Consider the following 17,097-nt stretch of genomic DNA (forward strand, 5'->3'; position numbering starts at 1 on the left):
CTATAGGAACAATTGTTCTGTACCAGAGTAGCAAGTTGAGGCTTCAACTCAAAGTTGTTTGCATGAACATTAGGAGTGAGTATACTGCTCCCATAGTTTCTTGGATTGGAGAATGTGTAAGAAGCTAGAACTCTTCTTTAAGGTAGGCCATTGTTGTTGGCCACCTCCTCTGGTGGATTAGGGAGATTTCCCTCCATCTCTTGGTCTTCTTCTTCGGATTCTTCTTCTCCAATAACACCCTTCCCTCTTGCTTCTCTTCTCAATCTCAAAAATGTTCTCTCTGGCTCAGAATCAAAAGAGGTGGATTCACCTCTTCTTCCTCCTGGTATACAACACAAACAAAACCAGAAACCAAAAACAAAGTACTCTATTACTAGAGTGAGGTTAAGGTTAGCTTAAAAAAAATCTCAAACAGTTAGTATGCTTAAAAAAACAAAGAAAAAATGCTTAATCTAGATTATCACCTACTTAATCATTGTCAATCTAAATCAATCTCCGGCAATGGCATCATTGACTTGATGAGGAAAAAACGATTCCACACAAACTCACCGGCAAGTGTACCGGGTCGCATCAAGTAGTAATAACTCACAGAAGTGAGGTCGATCCCACAGGGATTGATGGATTGAGCAACTTTAGTATGGTGATGAATTTAGTTAAGTGAATATTTGATGAATCAGGTGAAATTTGAATAACAGAAAGGAAATTGCAAGTAAATTAGAGTGCAGAATGAAAATTTACAGAAAAGTAAATTGCAGGAAACTTAAATGGCTGAAACTTAAAGTGCAAGAAATTAAAAGAGCTGAAACTTAAATTGCAAGAAATGTAAATGACTAAAACTTAAAGTGCAAGTAATTTAAATTACGGAATCTAAACTGCTAAGAAACTTAAATTGCATGAATAATAAAGAGAATTGGGTGCTAGGATGTCAAAATAGAATGTAATAATGTAAACTAAAGTGAATCAGAGAGATTTGAGGTGAAGGAAATTTAAAGAAGGTGATTCATCAGTACTTGAGTACCAAAACAGAAAAGAGAATGTAGAAGATAAAAACTAGAAATAAAACTTAGATTCGATTTAAAATTCTAAAACAAAAAAGAAAATTGCAGAAGAAAAATAAACAGAAAGGAAAGCTCAGATCAGATTCTCAATTCTTAAACAGGAAAGTGAAATTGCAGAAGAGGAAAAACAACAGAGAGAAAAGTTGAAGAGCAAATTAAACAGACAGAAAACTCAGATCCGATCTTCAATTCTCAAATTCTAAAAACAAGAAGAAAAATAAAAGAAAGCTTCAGCACCAGTGCAGAAGATGAAGAACAGAAGGGAAACAGAAAGCAAACTAAGCTCAGATCTCTAATTCTACCCAATTCCTAAAAGAAGAGCTCAAAGAAAAGTAAAAAGAAGATTAAACTCCAAGAGAAAAAAAAGGTCCTAAGGAAATCAATTTTCTCCTATTTATACACTTTCTAATTCTGCCATCAAGTACTTGGAGTGGGCTTTTTGGCCTTTGTTGCAGTGGGTCAAGGTGGCACTTGATTGCAGCTCCCAGAGGAAAGTTGCGTTCTCAAAGTGAGCGCAGCATTCATTCACCCACGCGTACGCGTCTCTAATGCGTGCGCGTTATTGCTTTGTCGAATATTCATCACATGTACGCGTGCTTCACGCACAAGCGCCCTTTTGTGTTTTTGTCCATCGACGCGCGCACGTCATATACGCGTGCGCGTCATCGTTGTCTTCAGCCTCAGCCATGCTTGCGGGCCATCTTCACGCGTGCGCGTCCCTTGACAGCGTTCATTAACTGAACGCTACGTTCGCGCCATAAACGCTCCTCACGTGTGCGCATCCCTTGCACGTGCGCGTGGATGGTAAGTTTCCACTTCTACGCCCCAGCATCATGTACGCGTTTGCGCCAACCATCACTTATGTCACATCGACACGTGCGCGTCATGCACCCGTACGCGTCGGTGACCAAATTCAAATTCCAACTCTGAAAGTATCACATGCGTTCATTCAAAGTAAACATAGCGTTCGTTGCTGGTGAACGTTGATCCTCCTTCCACGCGTTCGCGCCAAGCATGCGTACGCGTGGATCTCCAAAAATGTCATCCTACGCGTAAGCACCTTGTACACGTGCGCGTCACTGGTGAACGTAGCATTCATCAAATGAACGTAGCGTTCACCTGCACCTCACTTTTTTTGCTTTTTCTTTTCATCATCTTTCTCCTGTCATCAATCAAACATGCCATCAAAGTCTCACCAAAATCATAAGAATTTGCATCTTTCATAATAATCACCTAATTCTTGCATAAATCTCATGATTTTGTATAAAATAAATGATGTTTGATTGAATCAAAATAAACGTGAAATTCCTCTCCAATCACTTACTTATTGTACAAGAAAGTGCATAAAACCTAATGAAACAAATGAAAAATGCTTGTGAAACTAGCATAAGATGACTTGTCATCAGAGGCTCTCTCCTCTCTCTAGGTTTTAGGATTTCTACTCTAATTTCTTCTTAGATTTACATTTTATTTCTATTTTTACTTACAATCCCTTGCAATTTATTGTTCTAGCACCTTTGTTCTTCAATTCTACTTGTTATTTCCTTCACTTTGTTATCCTTATGTTTATGCACTCTTGATAATTTGGATCTTTGTTAATGCAATTTATATGTTCATGTTGTTATTGCTTTCTTCAGTTGTCATTGTTAATTTCTTTTAATTGGTAGCTGTTAGATTTTATTATTGTTGCAATTTTACCATGCTTTTATTGTGTGCTTACCAAGTGTTTGATAAAATGCTTGGTTAGATTTTAAATTAAATTTTTGTATTCTTAGCTTGGATTGAGTAATTTTGAAACTCTTGAATCGTCAAAGTCTCTTATTGGTTGGTGATTGAAAGTTGCTAGTTGGCTTGAGCTTCACTAACTCTAGTCTTTGATTAGGACTTGTGAACTCAAGTTGGTTTACTCACTTGACTTTCCTTCAATTGTTAGAGGTTAACGAAGTGAGAGCAATTTGCAGTTACCATCACAATTGACAATGATAATGAGGATAGGAATTCCAATTCTCAACCCTTGCTAGGACTTTTCTTAGTTGTTAGTTATTTTCTTGTTATTTACATTCCTTGCTTATTAAACTCAAAACCCAAAAAGATACAACCTCATAACCAATAATAAACATACTTCCCTGAAATTCCTTGAGAGACGACCCGAGGTTTAAATACTTCGGTTAATTTTATTGGGTTTGTATTTGTGACAAACAATCTAAACGTTGATTGAGGTTTAATTGTCAGTTTAGAACTATACTTGCAACGCGATATTTTTGTGAAAATCTTTACCGACATTTTTCCTCCGTCAATTTTTTGGCGCCGTTGCTGGAGAATTGCAAATGTGTGCCTTATTATTGGTTATTGTGAATATTGTGAATACGTTTGCCTTTTGTTTTTTGTTAGTTTTTGCTAGTTTTAGGACTTTGTTTACTCATTTCTTATTAGTTCTTGTTTTTATTTTCCCCTTTCATTATGAATTCTTACCCCTTTGGCTATGATTTTGGTTTAAATTATGTTGTAGGGAATAGAGGCTACAATGAGAACATGCATCAAGGATGGAACAATAAAAGGTAGGAGGAGCCTCAAGCTTATGGACAACCTTCTTGGCAACAACCTCCTCCAACATACTATGAGCAAGAACCACCCTTTGATGCATACCCATCTAATGGCTATGGTGGACCTCCTTGTGACAATCAACAACCACCACCATATACCTATGAACCCCTTCCTCAATATAGCCCTCAACCACCATACTCACAAGCCCCCTACAATCAAACACTTCCATATGACCCTAACCCATATCCACCATACCAACTACCTTATGAGCCATATGAACCATACTTAGAACCACCCACATTTCAACCCAATTACTCCCAAGAACCACCACCTCAATATATACCACCTCCAATGTATGCGAACTTTCAACCACAAGATGAATTTTCCTTTCCACCACAACCCTCCATAGGGGAATGTCTATATCCATCAATTCAAGAGCAATATGATCCTAATTATGTTAGCCAAGTGGAACAAGAGCCACGGGATCATTTTAAGGAAGTAATGGATTGACTTCAAGCAACCATACATCAAATGGAGCGAGAGGAAGGCCGAAAAGCACACGAAGCTTTCATGGCTAACATTGCCAAAATGAGAGCCACCATCGATCCATGGGACTCATGTAACAACCAAAGCATTTCCACAGATGAATGTGGAAAGTCAACCAAAGAGCAAAGCATGAAAGAGATCTTAGAATCTCAACTTGAGAACAAGGGACTGGAGTGTGTTGTGCAACAAGTGGAAAAGATGGAGAGTGTTGAACCGCCACATCCTTATCCTGATGAACCACCCTCCTATCATGAACCTTTCATCTCAAGAAATGAACCCTTATATCCACTCCACTCTCTAATGGATGACACCCTTGGTGTTCTTCTTCAAGGGCAAAGAGAGATGCAGCAGACGACACTAGAGTTCATAGCTACCTTGACCGAGGTAGTAGATAATTTAGCTTCACTGCGCTTCAACACTCAAAGTACGCCTATGGTCGCCTGTGGAGAATCTAATGAGGAGCGTAGCATGAAGGAGAAATTAAGAACTCCGGTGGAAAGTGAAGAATGTGACTTTGTATTGGAACAATTGGAGGAAGCCGTAATTGTTGAAGAGGAAGAAGTGGTTGAAGACTTAGGAGATGCTGAACCTCCATGGAATCTAGAGTTGTAGAGTATTCCTCCAAGAAGCTTGAAATTAATGTTGAGGAGGGTAGTGCACAACCTCCAAGGCATATTCCCTATGAAGAATTAGACAAGATAGATCAAGAAGCAAGTTCCCTTGGTGATGATGATCATGAATCAACCTATCCTAGTAATGAATTTGCATCCACAAGTGAACCCCGTGAGTTTGAAGAGCCTTCTCCCGATGAAATTGAAAGCGACATTGAGGTAGATTCCTCTCAACCTTATATTCATGATTTGAGTGACGGAAAAGAGTTGGATGAATTCAGTGAGGAAGAGCTTGAAAGTGAAGAATCTTTTCAAAAGGTGGAAGTCCCTCGGCAAGTTTGGACAAGAGTTGAATATGCTTTGTCAAGATCGTTGGAGACTTCTCCACCTAGGTTGCCATCTATTCCTTCATTTACGTGGGTAAAACTTATCTCTATTAGCTTTACCGTCCCACTTGAGTATGGTATTCTTAAAACAGATGGCCAACTTAGGAGGCTTTGTGGAATGAAGCGTAAGAAAAGGATGTTTAGTGGTTGGAGTTACAAATCAAGACTTATCAAGGTTGAGATTTCAAGAGCTAGATGCAAGGGTTGGACTAGTGATCAATTGGTTGGATCTAAGAGAAGAATTTGGTACTTCATGGAGAATTCGGATTGGTTGCCACCCGGTTGGAACAATGATGATCCACTTAAAGACGGGTGTAGAAACAAGATTTGGAATCCTGGCATACAAAAGGATCAACTTTGGGAGCTCAAAGCTTGTGAAGAACTTCATCAATGCTTGATGAATTCACTTGGAAATATTGGAGCTTATTGGAAGTCCAAGCGTTGGTGGAAGTTTCAGGATGAGTTCAAGCACAAGCTACCATGACAAGGAGCTCACAAAATGTCCAACTTAAGGACTTTAACTAAAAGTGCTAGGTAGGAGACTCCCCACCGTGGTAAATTCTTCCGATTCTATCTTTTATTTATATTGGTTATAAGTTAAATTTTTAATTTTAGTTAGATTTATTTATTTTGAGTTATAGTTTAGCTTGTTTAATAATCTTTGACCTTACTTTGGTAGTTTGTTAGCTTCTCAATCAGATTAAAAAGAAAAAGATGACACGCGTACGCGTGACCGACGCATACGCGTCATTTGCAATTTTGAATTCCCACACGTGAGCATGGCCAACGCGCACGCGTCGTATGTTAATGATACCTCCTCCAGCATAAAGACCCGAGAGTTGTGCGGAAACTGTGCGAGTGTTGTGCGAGGAGCACAATTCACACCCACGCGTACGCGTGCATGACGCGTTCGCGCACTACAAGAATTTGACAAATTAGCGACGAATTTTTGTGAGAAATATTTTTTGTCACTAATCCGTCACTAACTTGCGAGGAATTAGTGATGCACTAACAACAAAATTAAAGTGTGGTCATAAAATATCCGAACTTGATAAAAGCGAGTGATTAGCGAGAGATTCACGAGTAAGTTTGTTTCTCGCAGATGGAGTTTTGTAGCTAAAAAAAGAGTGGGGAAAATTTCGTCGCTAATTTGTCACAAATTAATTAGCGACTCACAATGTTCTAGCAAATCAGTCACTTAGGGGTTCAATCGAATAAAAGTAAAGTAGCGAGGGATATTATTGTCACTATTCCGTCACAAGTGTTTGATATACAATTAGCTAGAAACAATTCACACACTAGTTCGTCGCTACATAAACTTTGTGCAAAAAGGCTAATTAGTGAGGAACAATGTTACTAGCTAATCCATCACAAAGACTTGAAATGCATTTTGTGATGGAAAAATTCCTAGCTAATTTGTCACTAAACTTTTTATTTTTAGCGAGCAACTAGTTTCTCGCTAATTTCTTACATAATATTGTAAAAATTCAAAATTAGGGAAGCGACAGAAAACACTCATCGCTAACTCGTCGCAACGGATAAATCATTCAGCTAGGGAGGTGTTCCTTGCTAATTAGTCGCTAAAGTGAAAATACGGATATTGAGTGCCTAGTACCTAATAGCGAGAAATTTGCGATCGTTTAACAACTGACACCCTTCGTTCGCTGATTTCAAGTCGCTGATTAGCGGGCGAAATACATTTGTCGCTAAGTTGTCGCAATTTTAATTTAGCGAGCGATTTGGCAACTGCAATCTTATCACAAAGCAAAAGCTATATCCTACCTATTTGGTAGCAAATTACTCGCTAATCTCGTTAGAAATTCGTCGCATAGTTTTAACAACTCCAAAGCTAACCGAGAAAATTTTAGAAGTAACTGGTCGCAATTAGGTCACTAATCAAAAGCTTATTTAGTGAGGAATTAACAACTGATTAACAACTGTTAGACTTTCCTCGCTTATTTTATATTGCTACTAATTTGTGAGAAAAAATGTTAGTCCTTATTCTGTCCTTATTTCATGTTAATATTAATCGCTAACCTTTATATAAATCCATGGAAAATTCATGGAATTGCCAACCATGCTAATGTAATTTGTCATAATTTTGTCACTAATCTAAAGTTATTTTAAATGAGATAATAATTAAAGTCCCAAAGTTGTGACTAATAATTAGCTAGCTAATTTTTAATAACTAATAATTTACAATATTCTAACAAGATGTCAATTCTAAAAAATATTACAAACAACTAAAATCAAAAGGTTTTTCTTAAAAAAGATTTTTTTCCTTATTAGATCACAAATTAGTCATTATTTTAAATGGAAAGTGTGCTGTTAATTTGAATCGAAGTTTTAAATTAATATATTTTAAAGATAAGTTTAAAAATTCAATATTTTTAAAAAATAGGAGCAAATTGTTGATATTTTCAATCACAAAATATACTAGAAAAATATATAATAGATAAGATAATTAAATTGTTATATATAAGGATTTATTTGTATATGATTATTATTAATTAGAATCATTTTAGAATTCATTCAATAAAGATTAATTTGAGCTAGCTCTTGAATTAATTAGGATCGTCAAAATGAGCCAAATCTGTTGGACTAGCTCGTTTACTTGACTTAAATAGATGGATATTTGACTTTAAAATCAAACTCGTAAAAATACAAGTCTAAACGACTTATCCATATTTATCAGAACCGAACAGGTCGGCCGGTTCAACCAAAAAACCAGTGAACTGATGTCCTATCCGGTTTGGTTCATTATTAAGATCGGACTTGCAATTAACTCGGTCAACGACGGTCAAACCCTTGAAAACTGGGTGATTTTGTCGCAAATCGGAGTCGGTTTAGTCGGTTGACCCGCACTTCCTCCTTGACCCGCGCGCTCCACATGTAGACCAGCAGGGTGTGGATCACTGTAGGAGCATCTATTTGAATCCCCTTCAAAAAGTGGCGTCTCTAACGTTCGATCCTTAAACCTGAGAGTGAGTAAAAGATGGATATTTGACTTAAATAGATGAATATTTGACTCTAAAATCAAACTCGTAAAAATGCAAGTCTAAACAACTTAGCCGTAGTTATCAGAATGGGATCGGACTGGCCGGTTCGACTGAAAAACCAGTGAACCGTTGTCTTATCCAATTTGGTTCATTATTAAGACCAGACTTGCAATTAACTCAGTCAACGGCGGTCAAATAGTTAAAAACCGAACGGTTTTATCACAAACCGAACTCGATTTAGGCTGTTGTCCCACACTTTCTCCTTGACCCACGCGCTCCACATGTAGACTAGCAGGGTGTGGATCGCTATAGAAGCATCTATTTGAATCCCCTTTAAAAAGTTGCTCTCTAAGGTTAGCCTCCATCTCAATGTGACAAGTGAATCTTCAATAGATGTGATGCTTATAATTATATATATACCATATTATTTTATATGTGCCACTAGTAGATTTTTTATTATATTTACTCATTATTTTATCCATTATCTAAAAGTATGAATTATATCATAATTTACATATAATTTAATTAAATTAAATTTAAATAATATAAAATGTTATTATCATTTAATTTTTATTTTTAATATTTAAAATTTGATTTTATTATAATTTTATATATTTATTAAATTATTATCGGATTAAACGGTTCGACCAATAACCCACCGGTTGAACCACTGACCAAATGTCCAGTAATTTGACTAGATTGATTGTTTGTTCGGTTTTGATAGTTATAGACTTAGTTCGATTAACCATAAAAAATAGTGAATTAAGATTTTTCATGTTTATTAAAAAAAATTTATCTATCTTACAAATTTTTTTTAAAAATTTATCTTTTTGTAATAAATCAAAATAAAAATTTAAAAACAAAAGAAAAAAATTAATAACTCAAAAAAACAAAATAAATTATATTAATTTAAAAACATTTAATTTCAAAATTAAAAACGCACAAATGAGCGTCCTTTCCATTACTTCAAATAAAAAATTATGTATAAGCGCTCTTTACAGTACTTTAAATTAAAAATTGAAAATCCCATTATCTCATAATAACTTCCTTTTATCATTGGAGCCACCGCCATAGAAAGAGAAAGACAAATGCTTGAAACAACCCCAAATGACCTAACATAACCCTCCTTAACATTGTCTCTTCAATGATTCGTGCGCCGAAAATCAGTCTCCTACACCCACAATCAGAGGCTCAGCGTCCCCTATCGTGCTCCCGCTGCTCCGCCATCGGCGCTGCCGGACAGCACCAACCCTGGCTTGCGTCCCGCGACCATTTTCTCTTCCTCTCCCTTCCTCATAGCGCATCTCTGTCCTCGTCGTCCTTCCTGGCAAAGCTCCACACAGCAACAGGCCAGCAGCACGTTGTCGTCCTCCACGACTCCACACATGCCGCAACAACTCTCTGATAATAGTGGACACTACATTGCGTGGTAATTCACTGTTTGGTTGTCATCTATTGAAGGATCTTCTATATTGTATGGTTTCATGAAGATTGCATCCTTTTTATTTATTTTGTACTAGCATACATGATGATTCTCCTAACCTCAATTTCTTTGGCAAACAATAAGATGGGCTCAATAGGTGTACTTATTTACGTCATTCTTACGTCTATAGACCCACACAAGTTAATTACTGAGTCAGTCATAACATAGAACCTCCTAATGTAAGACCCAAACACTCACTTTTGCCGATTAGTTATCGTTCCCCGCTTGTGGTTAACTTTGGACCCTAAGTAGTACAGCTACCAAGAGAAAGAATTTAAATTTAATGCACTAACTGCCTTTCGATCGTATCCTGCCAGATTAGAAAATGTGGTTCGGTCTTGCATTTTTCACTTGAATGGTCATGCAAATGCAAGACTCAATGCATCAAAATTGAAATTCACTTTATATAATGTAAGATACGATATCTAGGGAATTAATTTAGAGATATCTATCAATAACTTCTGGTCTTTTACATCTAAACTTCTTTGTATTTTCTTATGGTTATGTTATAATCATTGTTCTAAAAATTAAACCAGACCGGCCAGTTCAACCGAATTAATCAGAAACCGGTCATCTAATCGGTTTGGTTAAAGTACAAAAATGTCTGGCTAAAAATTGGTAAAAAATCGGTCGAACCGACGGTTAATCGGTGAACTATTTTGAACCGAACGGTTTTTTCCGGTTTTTAATTTTAAAAAAAATGAGAAAAATAAAAAATATATAAACCCTCCCCCAGTTTCTCTCTTTTCACTCACCCAGAACCCAACCCCCCCTTCTCTCTCTACACTCCACGGAACCCTAGCCCCTTTTTCTTTCTCTCTCCCAACAAACAGCAGCAGGAATCCCATCTCCTTGCGTCGCTAGGTCTCATCGCCGCCGCCGGGTGGAACTAACCGTGGTGGCATCAGGAATCATCGCCTGTAGAAGGTAAAGATACTCGTCGTCTGTCGTCGTCGTTTCTCCCCTCGCCGTCGTCTCTCTCTATCGCAGTCGAGCCCTCTCTGTCGCCGTCGAGCCCTCTCTCTGTGTCGCCGTTGACAATCAATCTCTGTGTGTCGCCGTTGAGCTCTCGATCTCTCTGTGTTACCGTCGAGCTAACGACCCTTCTCCGGTAAATAATGCTGCTTGAATTATTTTTACTTGCTTTTTGTACTTTTGTTAATAGGTGTTGATTGGGTTGCTGGTTTTACTATTTTAGTGATCTTGATTTTCTGAGTTAATAGTACTGCATTACTGATTTTGATCATTTTTTATTATCCTGAGTTGTTGATTTTTTGAAATGTTGTTGCTAATTTTTTGGAATAATACTGTTGCTGGTTTTCTAGTTTTCTGATTTGGGTATGGCTGATATTGTGAGTGAATGGCAAGTTCATGCGGAGGTTCGGGTTCTGTGAGAACGCCAAGATGGATCAGGTGAAGACATCCATAGAGAATGATGTTCTTACTGTCACTGTTCCCAGGGCTGAAGTTAAGAAACCTGATGTTAAGCCCATTTAAATCACTGGTTAAACAAGATAATTTTTCTTAATCCCCCCGTTTTAGTTTTCAAGCCTGTGTTTTCGTTTTGTTGTGAATTGTGATTACCTAATATCTATGATGTTCATGTCCTAGAAATATAAATCATGTAGTAGTGGTAAATAAGAAAGCAAGATTATTATGATATGAGATGTCGTCAAGTATGCAGTGCACGAATGGAATTTTTTCTGTGGCTGTGCTTTGAAAATCCTATCTATGATGGAAATCTTGAAACTAACAATGATGATTATGATTTTTTATGATTAGAGTTTTGTTTAGTTAAAAAGGTAAAATTTTAAATTTTATTAGGTTAGAAATTATTGAATTTAAATATTTGAAATTATATATTTAATTTTTAATAATTTTGTTTAAAATTTATTTAACCCGGTTGAACTTTGGTTGAACTCCGGTCGAACCATTAAACCAGTGAACCAGTTATCTTATCGGTTTATTAACCGGTCCGGTTCTCACAACCTTGGTTATAATTATAGTGAATGTATATGTAACACATGGTGGTACTGTAAGCTTGTTTTCTTTATGTGGAAGCGGAACATATTTGTAGTTTCTTGTTTTTCTTTGGAAAACAAATTGGCACAGTAGTATTGTAAATAAGTTTGAATATTTAGTTTTACAAAGGGACAACTTCTAAATTTATTATTCATACGTCCCTGTTTTCCTTTCAAAGTTAAGCGAACATTGCACACAAATTTTGAGGAGGTTACATGGGCAAAATTGAAGTCTGCTATTTATGCTATATTCTTGAAGCAACCCGACTCTTGTGATTTGGAAAAGCTTTATCAGGTATTCCTAGATATTCTGTTATTATTTATTATTCACAGTTGGGTTAGCTTGGGTTTGTCCTGTGAATTTTATGGTGAAATAGCTCATTAGTATTTTATGGTGAACTCTTCTGTAGGCTGTCAGTGATCTTTTCATATATAAAATGGCTGAAAATCTTTATCAGCAAATTGAAATGGAATGTGAAGCACATGTATCTATAGCTTTGCAGTCTTTGGTTGGACAAAGCCCAGATTTGGTTGTTTTCTTATCTCTAGTTGAGAGATGTTGGCAGGATCTTTGTGACCAAATGTTGATGATTCGGGGTATAGCCTTGTATCTGGATAGGACATATGTGAAGCAAACAGCAAATGTACGGTCCTTATGGGACATGGGCTTACAACTTTTCCACTAACATCTTTCATTGTCTCCTGAAGTTTAACACAAAACTATTATCGGTCTTCTAAGAATGATTGAAAGTGAAAGGTAAATCCTTATGTTACAATCATAATCTTATAAATGAATGTCAGACCTCTTAATATATGACGGTGGCAGGGAGTATATTTCCTTGGTTTTTCTATTTGCTGTCATCATAGATTTTATGTTTCTTCTTGCCATTACCTTGCATGGGCTAAGTTGATATGACACTGATGAGACCATGAGGGAGCATGTGCTGTCAAAATACTTGTAATATTTCTAATTTCCTGTTTCAAAATATATCAGTAACCATTGTAACTGGTTGACATACAAAGGATAATTTTGTGAATAGTTTTGGCTTGAGTAGTTTGTTAATTTATTTTTAATGAATTTGGTCCAGTAGAATACATCTTTATTATATATGAGCATTATTTATGGTTATGTGAATTAATTTCTCTCTCTTACCATAAAAAAAGATTAGCTAAATTATCATGTTTTGGGGGGGGGGAACGGGAGCATAAATGTCCTTTTGTGATGGAGCTTTCATTTTTCTGTTGTTCGTCTGGTATTTCGGATTAGGTGAAGCAGTGGATAGAACGCTTCTAAACCATCTTTTGAAGATGTTCACAGCACTAGGAATATATGCAGAAAGCTTCGAGAAGCCATTTCTTGAATGCACATCTGAATTTTATGCTGCTCAAGGTATGAAATACATGTAGCAATCAGATGTTCCAGATTATTTGAAGCATATGGAGGTGGTTCCTTTTCTTTATCCCCTTCTATTATCTTGTAAGCTTGAATTGTTGGTATTTGTATGTGCTCCTTTAAGTAGTTCTTTAACTATTGGATCTTGCCATGCCATGTATGTATTTTATCTAATCATGCATAATAGTTATCTTTGCATAGTTGAACCCTGCCTGCATATCACATTGTTTATGTACTAAATGGATATTTTTGTACTCATTTTTGTAGACAAAAATGCAAGAGGAACATGATAGATGCCTGATCTACTTGGATGCGAGTACTAGGAAGCCGCTGATAGCCACAGCAAAAAAGCAACTTCTTGAACGCCATATACCTGCCATTCTTGATAAGGTTGTGACTGCTACTAGCTTCATGATTTTTCTGGGTGTTCAACTCCCTCCCCCCTTCTATTTTCACCTTACTTAAGCTTGATTATTATTAGGGGAGAGTGATTTCATTTGATTTTGACTTTAGCTTGATTATTGGGTCTTTATTGATTAATCGATCAATTAATTAATTAATTCAACACAATTGATTTTGTTCTGTTCTTGATTTTCTCTGTTCTTGATTTTTTTTGTTCTTGCTATGGTTTGTTGTTTGATGCACCACTATTTCGTGATATATTTTGTACTTAATTGAGTGGATTTTGTCCACTAAACTCACACTTATTCATATAATTTGCATGTTTAACATTTTCCTTCCTAAATTCTGTGCTATGATTGAAAACATGCTTCTTTGGCCCTAAATTTTCTAACTTTAATCCTCTCTTATTACCATTCAATGCCTTGATATGTGTATTAAGTGATTTCAGAGTTTATAGGGAAGGAATAGCTTAGAGGATGGAAAGGAAGCATGCAAAAGTGGAAGGAATACAAGAAATTGAAGGAATTGCTAAGCTGTCCAGCTTGAACTCTTCGTACTTAACTGACCATAACTTGAGCTACAGAGGTTCAAATGAGGCGGTTCCAGTTGCGTTTGAAAGCTAACATCTGGGGCATCAAAATGATATATAATTTATCATAGTTGCTTTGGCGTTTAGGGGCGCGCACATGTGCATCTGCGAAAATTCAGCGTATCAGAATTCGCCCCCAGCGATTTCTGGGCTGTTTTTGACCCAGTTTTTGGCGTAGAAAACACAGATTAGAGGCTACAGAGTGGAGGAATGCATTCATTCATGAATCAATTCACACAATTTAGGTTTTAGATGTAGTTTCTAGAGAGGGTGGTGGTGCACAAAATCATAATCAACACTTTTGCAATTTCGCACAACTCACCAGCAATTGCACTGGGTCGTCCAAGTAATACCTTACGTGAGTAAGGGTCGATCCCGCAGAGATTGTCGGATTGAAGCAAGCTATGGTCATCCTTGTAAATCTCAGTCAGGCGAATTCAAATGGTTATGAGGTTTTGATATTTAAAATATAAATAAAACATAAAATAAAATAGAAATACTTATGTAATTCATTAGTGGGAATTTCAAATAAGCGTCTGGAGATGCTTTGTGGCTTCTGAACTTCTGCTTTCCTACTGCCTTCTTCCAACCATGCGTTACCTCCTTCCATGGCAAGCTGTATGTTGGGGGATCACCGTTGTCAATGGCTACCGTCTGTCCTCTCAGTGAAAATGGTCCGGCTACGGGTTTTGTAGGGCTAATCATCTGTCGGTTCTCACTCATGTTGGAATAGGATCTATTGATCCTTTTGCGTCTGTCACTACACCCAACACTCGCGAGTTTGAAGCTCGTCACAGTCATGCTATCCCAGATCCTATTCGAAATACCAAAGACAAGGTTTAGAATTTCCGGATCTCAAGAATACTGCCAATTGATTCTAGCCTATACCACGAAGACTCTGATCTCACGGAATGGAAGGCTCTGTTGTCAGGAGAGGCAATCATGCGTCGTGAACCAGGAGGCTAAGAGATACACACTCAAGCTATTGCAGATAGAACGGAAGTGTTTGTCAGGCACGCGTTCATAGGTGAGAATAATGATTAGTGTCACGGATCATCACATTCATCAGGTTGAAGTGCGAGTGAATATCTTAGAGAAGAAGTAGGCGTGAATTGAAGAGAAAAACAGTAGTAATTGCATTAATTCATGAAGAACAGCAGAGCTCCACACCTTAATCTATGGGGTGTAGAAACTCCACCGTTGAAAATACATAAGAACAAGGTCTAGGCATGGCCAAATGGCCAGCCCCCAAACGTGTAAAAGATGATAAAAGTTACATTTGGTGATCAAAGATGAAAATACAATAGTAAAAGGTCCTATTTATAATGAACTAGTGGCCTAGGGTTTACAGAAATAAGTAAATGATGCAGAAATCCAATTCTGGAGCCCACATGGTGTGTGCTTGGGCTGAGCATTGAAACTTTTTCATGCATAGGCTGTTCCTGGAGTTAAACGCCAGCTTTGGTGCCAGTTTGGGCGTTTAACTCCAATTCTGGTGCCAATTTGGATGTTTTACGCCAGAATTCCTTGAGCTAACTTTGAATGCTAATTTGGGCCATCAAATCTCAGGCAAAGTATGGACTATTATATATTTCTGGAAAGCCCAGGATGTCTACTTTCCAACGCAATTGAGAGCTTACCGATTAGGCATCTGTAGCTCCAGAAAATCTACTTCGAGTGCAGGGAGATCAGAATCCAACAGCATCTGCAGTCCTTTTTCAGCCTCTGAATCAGATTTTTGCTTAGGTCCCTCAATTTCAGGCAGAAAATACCTGAAATCATAGAAAAAGACACAAACTCATAGTAAAGTCCAGAAATGTGATTTTTATTTAAAAACTAATAATTATATACTAAAAACTAACTAAGTCATACTAAAAACTACCTAAAAACAATGCTAAAAAGCGTATAAATTATCCGCTTATCACAACACCAAACTTTAATTGTTGCTTGTCCCCAAGCAACTAAAAACAAAATAGGATAAAAAGAAGAGAATATATAATAAATTTCAAACTTATCCATGAAGATTAGCCTCAATTAGATGAGCGGGACTTATAGCCTTTTTGCTTCTGAACAGTTTTGGCATCTCACTTTATCTTTTTAAGTTCAGAATGATTGGCATCTATAGGAACTCAGAATTTAGATAGTGTTATTGATTCTCTTAGTTCAGTATGTTAATTCTTGAACACAGTTATTTTATGAGTCTTGGCCGTGACCCTAAGCATTTTGTTTTCCAGTATTACCACCGGATACATAAATGCCACAAACACATAACTGGGTGAACCTTTTCAGATTGTGACTCAGCTTTGCTAGAGTCCCCAGTTAGAGGTGTCCAAAGCTCTTAAGAACACTCTTTTTGCTTTGGACCACGACTTTAACCGCTCAGTCTCAAGCTTCTCACTTGACACCTTCACGCCACAAGCACATGGTTAGGGACAGCTTGGTTTAGCCGCTTAGGCCGGGATTTTATTCCTTTGGGCCTTCCTATCCATTAATGCTCAAAGCCTTGGATCCTTTTTGTTTTTCCCTTGCCTTTTGGTTTAAAGGGCTATTGACTTTTTCTGCTTTCTTTTTCTTTTTTTTCTTTTTTTTTCGCATAAAATCTTTTCTATTCACTTCTTTTTCTTGCTTCAAGAATCAATTTTATGATTTTTCAGATTATCAATAACATTTCTCCTTTTTCATTATTCTTTCAAGAGCCAACAGTTTTAACATTCATAAACAACAAATTCACAAATATGCACTGTTCAAGCATTCATTCAGAAAACAAAAGGTATTGCCACCACATCAAAATAATTAAATTAATTTCAAGATAGAATTCGAAACGATGTACTTCTTGTTCTTTTGTAATTAAAAACATTTTTCATTTAAGAAAAGTGATGGATTCATAGGACATTCATAGCTTTAAGACATAGACACTAGACACTAATGATCATGTAATAAAGACACAAACATAAATAAAATATAAAAACGAAAAACAGAAAATAAAGAGCAAGAAAATTAAAGAATGGGTCCACCTTAGTGATGGCAGCTAGTTCTTCCTCTTGAAGATCTTATGGAGTGCTTGA

At 36.8% G+C, this 17,097-nt stretch overlaps 1 protein-coding gene across 1 annotated transcript; it reads left to right on the forward strand.

Moving 5' to 3' along the window:
• On the forward strand, positions 11,294 to 13,074 carry LOC107620618 (cullin-4-like). Its single transcript, XM_016322751.2, is given in 4 exon segments — positions 11,294 to 11,303; positions 11,828 to 11,943; positions 12,059 to 12,404; positions 12,910 to 13,074. Coding segments are annotated over 4 exon segments (618 nt in total). The 3' UTR covers positions 13,056 to 13,074.

The sequence above is a fragment of the Arachis ipaensis genome, chromosome B10 (genome assembly GCF_000816755.2).
Source record: "Arachis ipaensis cultivar K30076 chromosome B10, Araip1.1, whole genome shotgun sequence".
Taxonomy (NCBI): Eukaryota; Viridiplantae; Streptophyta; class Magnoliopsida; order Fabales; family Fabaceae; genus Arachis; species Arachis ipaensis.